Source organism: Podarcis liolepis, assembly GCF_965112155.1.
Source record: "Podarcis liolepis genome assembly, chromosome: 13".
Lineage (NCBI taxonomy): Eukaryota > Metazoa > Chordata > Lepidosauria > Squamata > Lacertidae > Podarcis > Podarcis liolepis.
This window is the reverse complement of record NC_139573.1, coordinates 11,625,013-11,637,009: the sequence shown is the minus strand read 5'-3', so window position 1 is coordinate 11,637,009 and position 11,997 is coordinate 11,625,013. Positions and strand designations below refer to the sequence as shown.

Genomic DNA, 11,997 nt, shown 5'->3' with positions numbered 1-11,997 from the left:
AATTGGAATCTCGATTCTTTTTCGTTGTATCTTCTTTCTTTAACCTCCTTATTAAACATGTCCCTTATCTGAAGGTATTGTAACCAGTCATATACTTGTTCTTTTACTTGCTCATATGGTTTTATTTTCCATTTATCCCCTTCTTTCATGACCAAGTCACCATATGTAACCCAATTACTCCTCATATTAATTTTCTTAATTGCCATGGTCTCTAATGGAGATAACCAGTGTGGCACTCCCCTTTCCAATATGTTTTTATATCTATCCCATACCTCAATTAGGGATTTCCGGAAGATGTGATTTTCAAACGATTTGTGGCCTTTTTTCTTTTCTTTCCATAGATAAACATGCCATCCGAATCGATTATCGAATCCCTCCAAATCCAACAATTTTGTGTCTTTTAATCTTATCCATTCTTTTATCCAGCAAAGACATGATGCCTCGTAGTATAACTTCAAATCTGGCAGGGCAAAACCTCCTCTTTCCTTTACATCCGTTAATAATTTATATTTAATTCTTGGTTTTTTGCCCTGCCAGATATATCTTGATATCATTCTTTGCCATTCCTTAAAGATCTTAACTCCTCTTAATACTGGGATCATCTGAAACAGAAATATCATCTTTGGCAACACGTTCATCTTGATCATTGCTATCCTTCCCCAAAAGGATAATTTTAACCTTCCCCATCTCTCCAAATCTTTCTTAATTCCGTGCCATACCGGTACATAGTTGTTTTGGAATAGGTCAATATTTTTAGTTGTTAACCATATGCCCAAGTATTTAACCTTTTTAACAGTTTCAATACCTATTTGTTGTTGTAGCACCTCTATCATTGTTTGGTCGATATTTTTTGTCAAAATTTTTGTCTTCTCCCTATTCAATATAAAACCAGCCACCTCACCAAATTTTTCAATTTCCTCTAAGACTTCAGTTGCATTGTTCGTCGGATCCTCCACCATTATAACTAAATCGTCCGCAAAGGCTCTCACTTTATATTCATTTTTTCCTACTGTCACCCCCTTTATCTTTTTATTTTCTCTAATCGAATTCAAAAGGATCTCCAAAACCATGATAAATAGCAATGGCGAGAGCGGGCAGCCCTGCCTAGTTCCTTTTGATATTTTAATTTCTTCTGTTGTTACGTTATTTACTATCAGCTTTGCCCTTTGTTCTGTATATACTGCCTTAATTCCATTAAAGAACTCGTTTCCCATCTCCATATATTCCATATTTTTTAACATAAAATCCCATGATATATTATCGAATGCCTTTTCGGCATCTACAAACATTAACATTGCTCTTCTCTCATTGCTCACTGTCAGGTACTCCAAGATGTTTATTATATTCCTCACATTGTCTCTTATCTGTCTTCGAGGAAGGAAACCCGTTTGGTCTTCATGGATAATTCCTTGCAATACTTTTTTCAATCTCTTTGCTATTACTCCTGCGAAGATTTTATAATCAGTATTAAGCAAGGAGATTGGCCTATAATTCTTTACTTGTGTTAAGTCCGCGCCTTCTTTCGGGATAAAAGTTATATATGCTTCCTTCCAGGTCTCTGGGATGTCTCTTTCTTTTAATATATTGTTCATTGTTTCTTTCAGCGGTGTTACCAGAATTGTTTTCAGTTCTTTGTAGTACCTTGCTGTAAAGCCATCTGGCCCTGGGGCCTTCCCGTTTTTCAGTTCTGATATAACCACCTTAATTTCCTCTTCTTCTATCGGGGCATTCAATCTGTCTCTTGCCTCTGTCGGGATCTTTTGCACCTTTTTCTCTTTTAAGTATCTCTCTATTTTCCTTATATTGTTCTTCTCTTTTTTCCTATACAATTGGCTATAGAAGTCCAAAAATCCTTTCCTAATACCTTTAGGGTTGGTGATCTCTTCTTCCTTCATTCTAATTTTATTTATTATACTTTGCTCTTTTCTCTTCTTAATCTGCCAGGCTAACCATTTTCCTGATTTGTTCGCAAATTCGAAATTCTTTTGTCTTATTCTTTTAATGTTCCATTCCACCTCCTTATTCATTATCATAGCAAATTGGGTTTGCAAGGCCTTAATGCTTTGTCTAATTTTCATATTATTTGGTTTTTTGATTAACTTTTGCTCGTATTCCATAATTTGTTTTAGAATTTCTTCCTTTTCTTTCTCTCTATTCCTTCTTTTAATTGAGTTTTGTTGTATATAAAGGCCACGCATCACTGCCTTGCTTGCATCCCACACTATATTCATTTTCGTACCTTTATTACAGTTATCCACAAAGTATTCCTTCATTTTCTTCTGTGCCTGTTGTACAAATTTTTGATCATCAAAAAGGTAATCGTTCATCTTCCATCTAAACGTTCGTTCTTCAAAACTTTTGATCTCTAACTTAATCGGGTTATGATCTGAGATTACTCTTGGTTCTATTTCCACCTGTAGGGTCCTTAGAGTCAGCTCGTTCGACATCCAAATTTGATCAATTCTCGACAATGATTGGTTTGGTTCTGAATAAAATGTGTATTGTTTTTCCAATGGGTGTTTCAACCTCCAGATATCTATTAGATTACAATTTTTAGTCATTTCAAAAAATGATTGGGGTAGTTTCCCTTCTTTTGAGCCACTTTCTCTCAGTCTATCCATTTCAATTGAGACAACCCCATTCATATCTCCCATCATAATTATTTTTTGGTCCACATATTCCATTAATCTTTCCTCCAAATTTTTGTAGAAATCAGTTTTATTTCCATTAGGGGCGTAGATTCCGACAATTATTATTTTTTCACCTTGCCAATTAATTTGAACAGCAATAATTCTTCCTTCTTCATCCTTGAAAATTTGGTGAGCTTCTATGTTGTTTTTAATATATAAAATTACTCCTCTTTTCTTCCCTTTATCCGAAGATATAAATTCGTTTCCAAGTCTTTTATTTATCAAGATTTTCCTGTGTTTTTTTGCTACATGCGTTTCTTGCAAACAGATGATATCTAAGTTTTTTTTCTTTAGAAATTGTTCCACTTTATTCCTTTTTTTCTTTTCATTTAATCCATTTATATTCCAGTTCCATAATTTTAATGCCATATTTTTCTCCATTAACAAAAATACTTTTCCCTCTGCTTAAATTCCTTATAATCTCTCCTCTTCCTCCTCTCCCTCCTCCCCCCCCTCCTCCCCCTCCTCCTCCTCCAGCCCCTCTCCAACCTTCCCCCTTTCCCCCGCGTCTTTCAGACCCTTAACCTCTACCCCTCCTACTGCTCCCCTGACCTCTTCTTCCTCTTCCGTTAACAACTCTTTATATTTCCTTTGGAATTTCCCTATTTCTTCTGGGCTAGTTAATTTGTGCCTCTTATTTTTGTAGGTGAATGAGATTCCCTCTGGGAATTCCCATTTGAATTCTATATTGTTCTTTTTGAGAATTTGCGCCTGTGGCTTGTAGGGATCTCTCCGTTTCAACAGTCTGATTGGTATGTCTTTGAAAACAATTATATAACTACCATCAATATATAGTCTTTTTTCTCTGTTTTTTTGGAGTACCAAATTCCTCATGTCTATATCCTTAAAAGTTATAAGACAGTCCCCTGGAAATTTCCTCGCCTTGGTCGTTTTCACTTTTAATCTAAAGGCATTTTGTATGGTACTCGCCACTTCCTCAGCTTGTAACCCCAGCCATTGTGCCAATTCTATTGTTAGTTTTTGTCTAATATTTTCACCTTGGTTTTCTGGTATCCCCCTCATCCTTAAATTTACTTCCCGTTGCCGAAGTTCACCCATGGAGATCGCATCCCACATTTCCTCTTGTATCTTATTAGTTTCCAAGAGTCCTATCCTAAATTTGTCATCTTCCCGTTTTAAATCCTTCATTTCCAATTTTGTCCTTTTCATCCCTTCTTCTAACGCATGGGTTCTTTTGGATACCTCTTTAATCTGCCCCTTCAACTCATTCACTGTTTCATCTATTTTTTTGTCCATTTTCCCAATTTTGGAGTCGACCTGTTCTATTTTTGTTTCCAGATTTTTTTCGCTTTGCCTAATTTCTGCAAACATTTTTAATATTTCCGATCTAAAATCTGTCTCTTGTTTAGATCCCTTTCTTTCTACTGGTGTCCCCCCATTCCCACCTTTCTTTGGTACATGAGACATTTTGTGTAAGTATTTTGTGTAGGTATAACTCAATACACCAACTGAGTAGAATAATAAACCTATTTCAGTATCCTAGTTGCCCTTTCTCAGTCAAGGCGTAACCATCAATTTAACAGTATTTTATAGAAGTCCTGTTAGTCCTTTCAAATCCACTGAAGTTCCATACACTCAGTTCTGTTAAGTTTGTGGTGGGGTATGGAATAGAATATGTTAAATAGTCTTGATTAAAATTGGGTAGGAGTCTAGTGTTCTCTTCTTATTGCCGCCACTGGGCTAGACCACCAAGTAGGGTATTCCAACAAAAAGGGAGAAAGGCCCAGGGAATAACCGGGAGAAAGGAAAAAGAGGGAAAAAAAAGAAAAAATAATTTATCAACCTCCCAAAGTCTTCAAATATTTTAACTCTAATGAGTGGACAACTCTCCCAGCAACTCCAGACAGCTTTGTCGATGCTAAGGAGTAATCAGCTGTACTCCAACAAGTAGTCAACTCTCAGTTCTTCCTGCCCCCAAACGGGCTAATCCTCATAAAGATGTTTATTCCATAAGTTGTTTTTTTTAAAAGTCATTTCTTATTCTTCTTGCCCTCAATTGGGCTAAATCCCAGCCACAGAGAGGCTAACAAAGACTTCAAACCGTCAACAATATATATATATATAAAAAACCAAAGCAAAAAGGCAGGAAGAAAAAACAGGTTGTAGTTTCTCCCCCGTCCACCAGAGGTCTGATACCAGGCAAGTGGGGAGGAAGCCAGGGAAAGGGAGCGCGAAAAAAAGGGAGGGAGGAGGGAAAAGAAAGCTATCCAATTTCTCTTTTAATTTTGCTCACAAAAAAACAGTGGCGTGTATTAAGTCTTTAAGTCTTTAAACTTAGCAGAGTTCTTTAAGATTAAATAAACATAGACTCCGGGGGGTGTAAGTTGGCACTTAAAAACAAAAAGTGCCTTCTTCCTCCCTCTCCCAAAAGCAACTCGAAAAGTTTGTAATGGAGCCCAAGCCTCACAAAATGGAATCTCCGGGTGCGCAGAATTTCAAAAGAAAGTTATGCTTAGTTTCGCCTCTTTCCCCCTTCACCAGGAGGACTAAAAGGTAGCCTAAAGTAGCGAAAAGTTGTCTCTTTGTTCCCCTTCCAAGTTCCTCTTCTACTGGTTATTTAGTATCCTCCCATGCAAACAAAGAAAGTTGGAAAGAAGAAAGGAACTTTAACCGCCAGCGTCACTCACGTTTCTCTCCGCTTTGTCTAGCTCCTTGCGTTTGTAACGACTCCAGGTAAGATTTGAGCCCTTTTTTTCACTGCCTTTTTTCCGAGCCTTTCCTTTTGTAATGTCCAAATTATTTATCCTCTTGTCGGGCTCGAGTTTCTTTCCCCTGAGAATCCAGCACTTCTCATGCAGGCTCGGGGCTTCGCTTTTTCCGGAGACAGCTATGGCTTCCCTCGCCTGCTTCTCCCCCCGCCGTACTCTTCGCTCCGAAACCGGAGTTACCTGACGGCCGAGAGGTCCGCGTTTTGGCTCTGCGGGAACCTGTGTGTCTGGACACCCTCCAGACACTTTTCAGGGGACCACGGCGCCCTGTGGAACCCCTATTTTCTCCGGAAAGCTCAGGATCCTCCGCGAGGAAGAGATCCCCGCCTGCACTAGAGTCGCGCTGAACCGGAAGTTCAACTGTGAGCTATTTCTTATTCCAGTCTTCCACCCTTGGAGATCTTCCCTTCTTTGCTTTTCATATAGGATGGTTCACCAACCAACCAACCATCACTTTCATTTGTGTATACTCCCAATACTGGCCCAAAGCAGAAGGCGAGAGAGAGAGAGAGAGAGAGAGAGAGAGAGAGAGAGAGAGAGATGAAATAAAAGAGGAAGGCCCACCTGTCATGAAAATGATTATTCAAATTATTCACTCTGCAATGACTTCCAGTTGTTCTTCATTCTGCAAAGCAGCAGTTTCCCAGTCTTCAGACCCAAATGCCCAGACCAAATTCAACAGCCAAGACTTGGCTATTGCGAGTCACCACACAATTATCTCTGTCAACAAGCTGTCAACAGACTATGTTCTCCCTGGAAGTATATACAACTAAGAATGTCTCTCTCCCTAAGAATTATGAGATTTCCCACGTGGGGATGTATGATGTTATAAAGCATTGTTGGTTTTCAGAGGTTAATTGAGAAGACTATTTTGTGCTGTTCTGCTGCATTGTTTGAGTTCATCTTAGTTGCTCTAACGTTTGCTGGCAATGTTTGCCATCCTATTTTTGTATTTTACTGATATATGGTTTATTGCACTCACAGACCTACAACATACATACTCTTCCAGAGATCTTCTGGAGTTCCCAGAATACCTTTTCAGGAGAGTTCTTAATAGATGGAGTATCAACTTCTCTCTACCATCACTATAAGGGTTATAGAACAAAAGAGCAGGATCAGTGGTTTCTGTTGCTCCAGCTCCACACTGGAGTTTTGTTGAATCTGCAATTAGTGCAGAAAGCAGTAACAACCAGCAATAATAAATGCACCAAATACTTGGAGACAGTCAATGTGTACAAATGCGATGACTCAATATATTAAGAATGAATAGCTACAGAAATTATTAAGCACAATTATTTGTGTGCATTTTTCTATGTAAAGAGATTGGTGTTGTCCCTAAAATGAGTACATTTGGTTAAAAAAGATTTATATTTAGATAAATGGGTGTGTTGTGAGTTCTTGCTTCCACTTGGACAGTTTGGTTCTTTCCTTTTTTTCAGATTTCATATGGTTCATTTCAACGAACCATGGATAATCAAATCAAATTCCCTTCCTTTTACCGCATGGTCCCCAATGAAGGACTTCAGTATCAGGGAATTATCCAGTTACTTTTGTATTTCGGATGGAAATGGGTTGGGCTCATTACCACAGATAATGAAGCTGGAGAACGTTTCTTGCAGACTATTGAGCCAATGCTTTTCAAGAATCAGATCTGTTCAGCATTCACGGAAACTATTGAGTACCATCAGCGTTTCAGCAGTAACATCCTTGATATGATAGATGATATGAAGCGTAGATCGAAGCTGGTCACACAAGCTTTCATAATGAGCAAAGCCACTGCTGTTATTATATATGGAGAAAGTCAGTCTATTTCATGGCTGTCACGTGCTGCAATGACAATCAAGATAAATCTGCTACTATATCATGAATATAGTAAGTTACCTGAAGGAAAAGTATGGATTGCAACAGCTCAAATCGATTTCATATTAGATATGTTTCAAAAAGATTTAGGCTTTAACTTACAAATGTTCCATGGTGCTCTCTCCTTTGCTATCCACTCCAAGGAGACTCACAGCTTCCAAGGTTTTCTTCAGCAAGTAAACCCTTATTGGGCAGATGGAGATGGTTTTATCAACGATTTATGGGAACAAGCATTTCGTTGTTCAGTTTCAAACTCCACTGTGTCAAAATACGTAGATGGCACATGTACCGGAGAGGAGAAGCTGGAAAGCCTTCCTGCGCCAGTTTTTGAAATGAGCATGACTGGCCACAGCTACAGTATCTATAATGCTGTCTATGCTTTGGCACATGCCTTACAGTTCATGTATTTGGTTGGAGCTGACCACAAAGGAGCAGAGAGTGGAGAAAGACTCTCTCATCAGAATCTGGAACCTTGGCAGGTAGGGTTTCCTGTTACAAAGTGTTCAGTTTACAGAGTGTGCACTGTTGTGCACTGCCTTGATTATATTATGTGAATTGACAATTTACTATCAGTAAAGAAATAAAAAAATAGACCTTGAGAACTAAAATTAAACCTTGTTGTGGTATCCAAATGGGTATTAGAAAATGAATAAAAATAATTTAAACTACATATGTTTTCATAAGCAAGAAAATAACAGCAACTACTTGAAGAACTTGTTGTTTTTTGGTCATTTAGTCGAGTCCGACTCTTCATGACCCCATGGACCAGAGCACACCAGGCACTCCTGCTTTCCACTGCCTCTCACAGTTTGGTCAAACTCATGTTAGTAGCTTCGAGAACACTGTCCAACCATCTCGTCCTCTGTCATCCCCTTCTCCTTGTGCCCTCAATCTTTCCCAACATCAGGGTCTTTTTCCAGGGCGTCTTTTCTTCTCATGAGGTGGCTAAAATATTGGAGCCTTAGCTTCAGGATCTGTCCTTCCAGTGAGCACTCAGGGCTGATTTCCTTAAGAATGGGTAGGTTTGATCTTTTTGCAGTCCATGGGACTCTCAAGAGTCTCCTCCAGCACTATAATTCAAAAGTATCAATTCTTCAGCGATCAGCCTTCTTTATGGTTCAGCTCTCGCTTCCATACATCACTACTGGGAAAACCATAGCTTTAACTATACAGACGTTTGTCAGCAAGGTGATGTCTCTGCTTTTTAAGATGCTCTCAAATAACAGCTGCAATTTATACAGTTAGAACTAAGGGTCGTCCTAAATATCAAGTGGCAATTAAACTGACAATTGTTATATGATAGGGGCAGTGGGCAGTAACATTAACCTGAACCAGGTTTTGGTTGGGGACACGGATTTTGTTAAGAAACTTGTGGCTTAAGTGTGCCTGTCTGTTTTTCCTCTTACCTACTGTTAACAGCACAAATTGGCCAAGTCGAGTGCACGTCAAACTGTCTGAAATGACCCTTGTGACTTTCTGTAGTTTCTCAAAACCAGATGCAGTGTCCATGGAAATTTCTGGTTTCCACGGTAACTCCAGCACACAGAGCCAGGCTATTTGACTATGGGGGTTGGGGGGTCATGCTACAGTGAACTAGTAAAATGCAGGGATTCCAGGAGGCAAAGAAAATGAAAGTCAAGCACATCCTCCTTGTGATATTAAACTCAGGTAAAGAAGAAAATATGCAATCTCCCCAACACACAAATGTCTGCCTTAACCACCCAAGCCTTGCAAACCTTTAACCAGCCTCTCTGCTGCCATCACCCTCAAAAGCAGGAGTTACCATTTTTGAAAGAGTAACCTTGTTCCCAATATACAACATACCACAAAAAAAACACAGAGGGAGGTGGGGGGAAGGTCTGAGTGACAGTGATGGATAAGAAAACAAGCACTTCTACTCAGTTCTGCTTAACTGCTTGCAGTCTCTTTTGCAGCTCATAAGCAGAAGTTCATGAACAGGACTTGCAAACAGGGGCATTTACCAGGGACGTTTAAGGAGAAGGCCTGGAGTGCTATCTCTTGGTGTATGTAGAACCAAGGAAACATAGGTAGAGATGGAGCTGCTGCAGTAACCTGTATCACAGAATTTATCTGCACCTCCGACTGCAGTATTCCGGATATGTCTGGGAAATTCTCAACATATGGCAACCCAACCTTTAGGGGCACAATTACTCCATTCAGGACTAGGGTGTCCCCCACCCACCCACCCATCCCCTGCCTTTATAGACCTTGTGGTTCTCTTTTCATCTAGGTCCACTCATTCCTGCAGAAGATCTCATTCAATAATAGTGCTGGTGATGAAATCGCATTAAATGAATACGGAGAGTTAGCAGCTGGCTTTGATATTACAAACTTGGTCACTTTCCGAAATGGATCATATGTCAGGGTCAAAGTGGGGAGGCTGGATCCTCAGGCACCTCCTGGCAAAGAGCTCACCATCAATGCAGACAGAATCAAGTGGCACAGTGGCTTCACTCAGGTGAGAAAAGAACTGCACTGGCTCTCAAATGGCAACATTCATAGTTATCCAATAAGATGGGGTGTGAGTGGGGGAAGGAAGCAGTTCCTCAATACATAATTAAATTTGTATTTCACTGGAAGAAAAGGGAAAGTTTTTTTTCCCCAAAGGACCTGTGTAAATATGAATTTCACATTTCACATTATTTATTAATAGATCACCATATGTTAGATTAATTTACCCCAAACATTTTCTTATCTTATATCCTATATAAGGAACTGCCACTTTCATTATGTAATGCCAACTGCCGTCCTGGTTATGGGAAGAGAAAGAAGGAGGGGGAGAAGTTTTGCTGTTATGATTGTGATCCATGTCCACATGAGATGTTCTCAAATGAGAAGGGTGAGAGATGCCGTGTTAGCATAAACCAAACTATACAATTTATTTTAGTAAATTCTGGGCAGTTTTGTTGCCTTTAAATTTCCAGGAGAGAGAATGTGTATATTATGGCTTGATATATTATTAGGGGTTGGGGTGGGGAGGGATCTGGAAATAATACATACTTCTTCCCTTCTTGGAAAAGTGAAGATGTGATATCAAAGTCTTTTCTAAAAATTTACAGCCCTGTGTCTCTTAACCCCTTACTGACTGGCAATTATGCACAATTATGTATGGTTTCAAAAAATCTCCCCCTCTTTTGATAATAAAATCCTTTAACATAATCATGGTTCTTTCATTTTTCTTGTACATTGTATTTACAGAGATGGAAATATGTGTCAGGTGCCCTGCAGGTCAGTATCCAAATGAAGACCAGGATCAATGCATTTCAAAGAGACCAAATTTCCTGGGCTTTGATGAAATTTTGGCCATTGTATCAACTTTCTCTGTACTTTTATTCTCTCTGATCACAATTCTTGTGCTTGCCATCTTCATTAAGCACAAAGACACTGCCATAGTCAAAGCCAACAATAGAAGCCTCACTTACATTCTCCTTGTGTCCCTTCTCTTGTGTTTCCTCTGTTCCTTGATGTTCATTGGAACACCTAAGCAGGCAACCTGCCTTCTCCGACAAACAAGTTTTGGCATCATCTTCTCTGTGGCCCTCTCCAGTATCTTGGCCAAAACTATATCGGTGGTTTTGGCATTCATGGCTACCAAGCCAGATTCCAAAATCAGGAAGTGGGTGGGCAAAAAACTGGCTTATTCCATTGTCTTTTCCTGCTCCATTGTTCAAGTAGGAATCTGTGTCTTCTGGCTGGCAACCTCAGCCCCATTCCCAGATGTGGACATGCACTCAGTGACGGAAGAAATCATATTTCTTTGTAATGAAGGGTCAGTCTTCATGTTCTATTGTGTTTTGGGCTACATGGGCTTCCTGGCCATTATCAGCTTCACTGTGGCCTTCTTAGCCCGGAAGTTGCCGGACAGCTTCAATGAAGCCAAGTTCATCACCTTCAGCATGCTGGTCTTCTGCAGTGTTTGGCTCTCCTTCATTCCCACATACCTGAGCACCAGAGGAAAATATATGGTGGCTGTGGAGATCTTCTCCATCTTGGCTTCCAGTGCTGGGCTGCTGGCTTGCATCTTTTCCCCCAAATGCTACATTATTGTGGTGAGGCCTGAGCTGAATAACAGAGAGCAGCTGATACGGAGAAAGATGTAATGACAGAATAGTTTGTAATTTCTCATCAAATCACAGAACTGTAGAGTTCCGCCCTCAATGGTCATCTAGTCCAATCCCTGCAATGTAGGAATCTCAACTAAACTATCCATGACAGATGGCCATCCTAACTCCTGAGGGAGTCCATTTTGTTGGGATTTAGGCTATTTAGACTTGTTGGCATTGTCATTTTACCAAGGTTTTCCTAGAAATGAAATTTCCTGAAAAGATTTAAATAACAGAAAAGAATGCCTTATCATTTCTTTTATTGATATGTAGCATAGTAATATATGAGGTGTAAATGAATTGACACTGTGTGTATGAATGAAACTGTGGGTGATATCCAACATTGTGTGAATGAATGTCTACATGTCCCCTTCCTCTTATTCGGTTGCAGCCACAGGTGTGCCCCCCCCCCCGTTTCTTCCCAAGAGCTCCTGAAACTCTCCTGATCAGAGGTGGGAGTTCTTAGGCAAGCATCAGGAGAATGTAAAAGCCTGATGCGACCTGACTCTCCTCTGTGCCAGACATCCCACCCCACAGGATTGATGCTTCTTCCTATCTACATAGCTCACTACTATGCTCTAATTCAGCCTTTCT

General features: G+C 39.8%; 1 protein-coding gene across 1 annotated transcript; it reads left to right on the top strand.

Moving 5' to 3' along the window:
• Positions 1-6,885: 6,885 nt before the first annotated feature.
• LOC310692611 (vomeronasal type-2 receptor 26-like) lies at positions 6,886-11,400 on the top strand (the record flags this gene model as incomplete). Its single annotated transcript, XM_083473554.1, has 4 exons — positions 6,886-7,602; positions 9,531-9,758; positions 10,013-10,139; positions 10,499-11,400. The coding sequence occupies 4 exons, from the start codon at positions 6,886-6,888 to the stop codon at positions 11,398-11,400; spliced, it is 1,974 nt and encodes a 657-aa protein (XP_083329680.1).
• Positions 11,401-11,997: the final 597 nt, after the last annotated feature.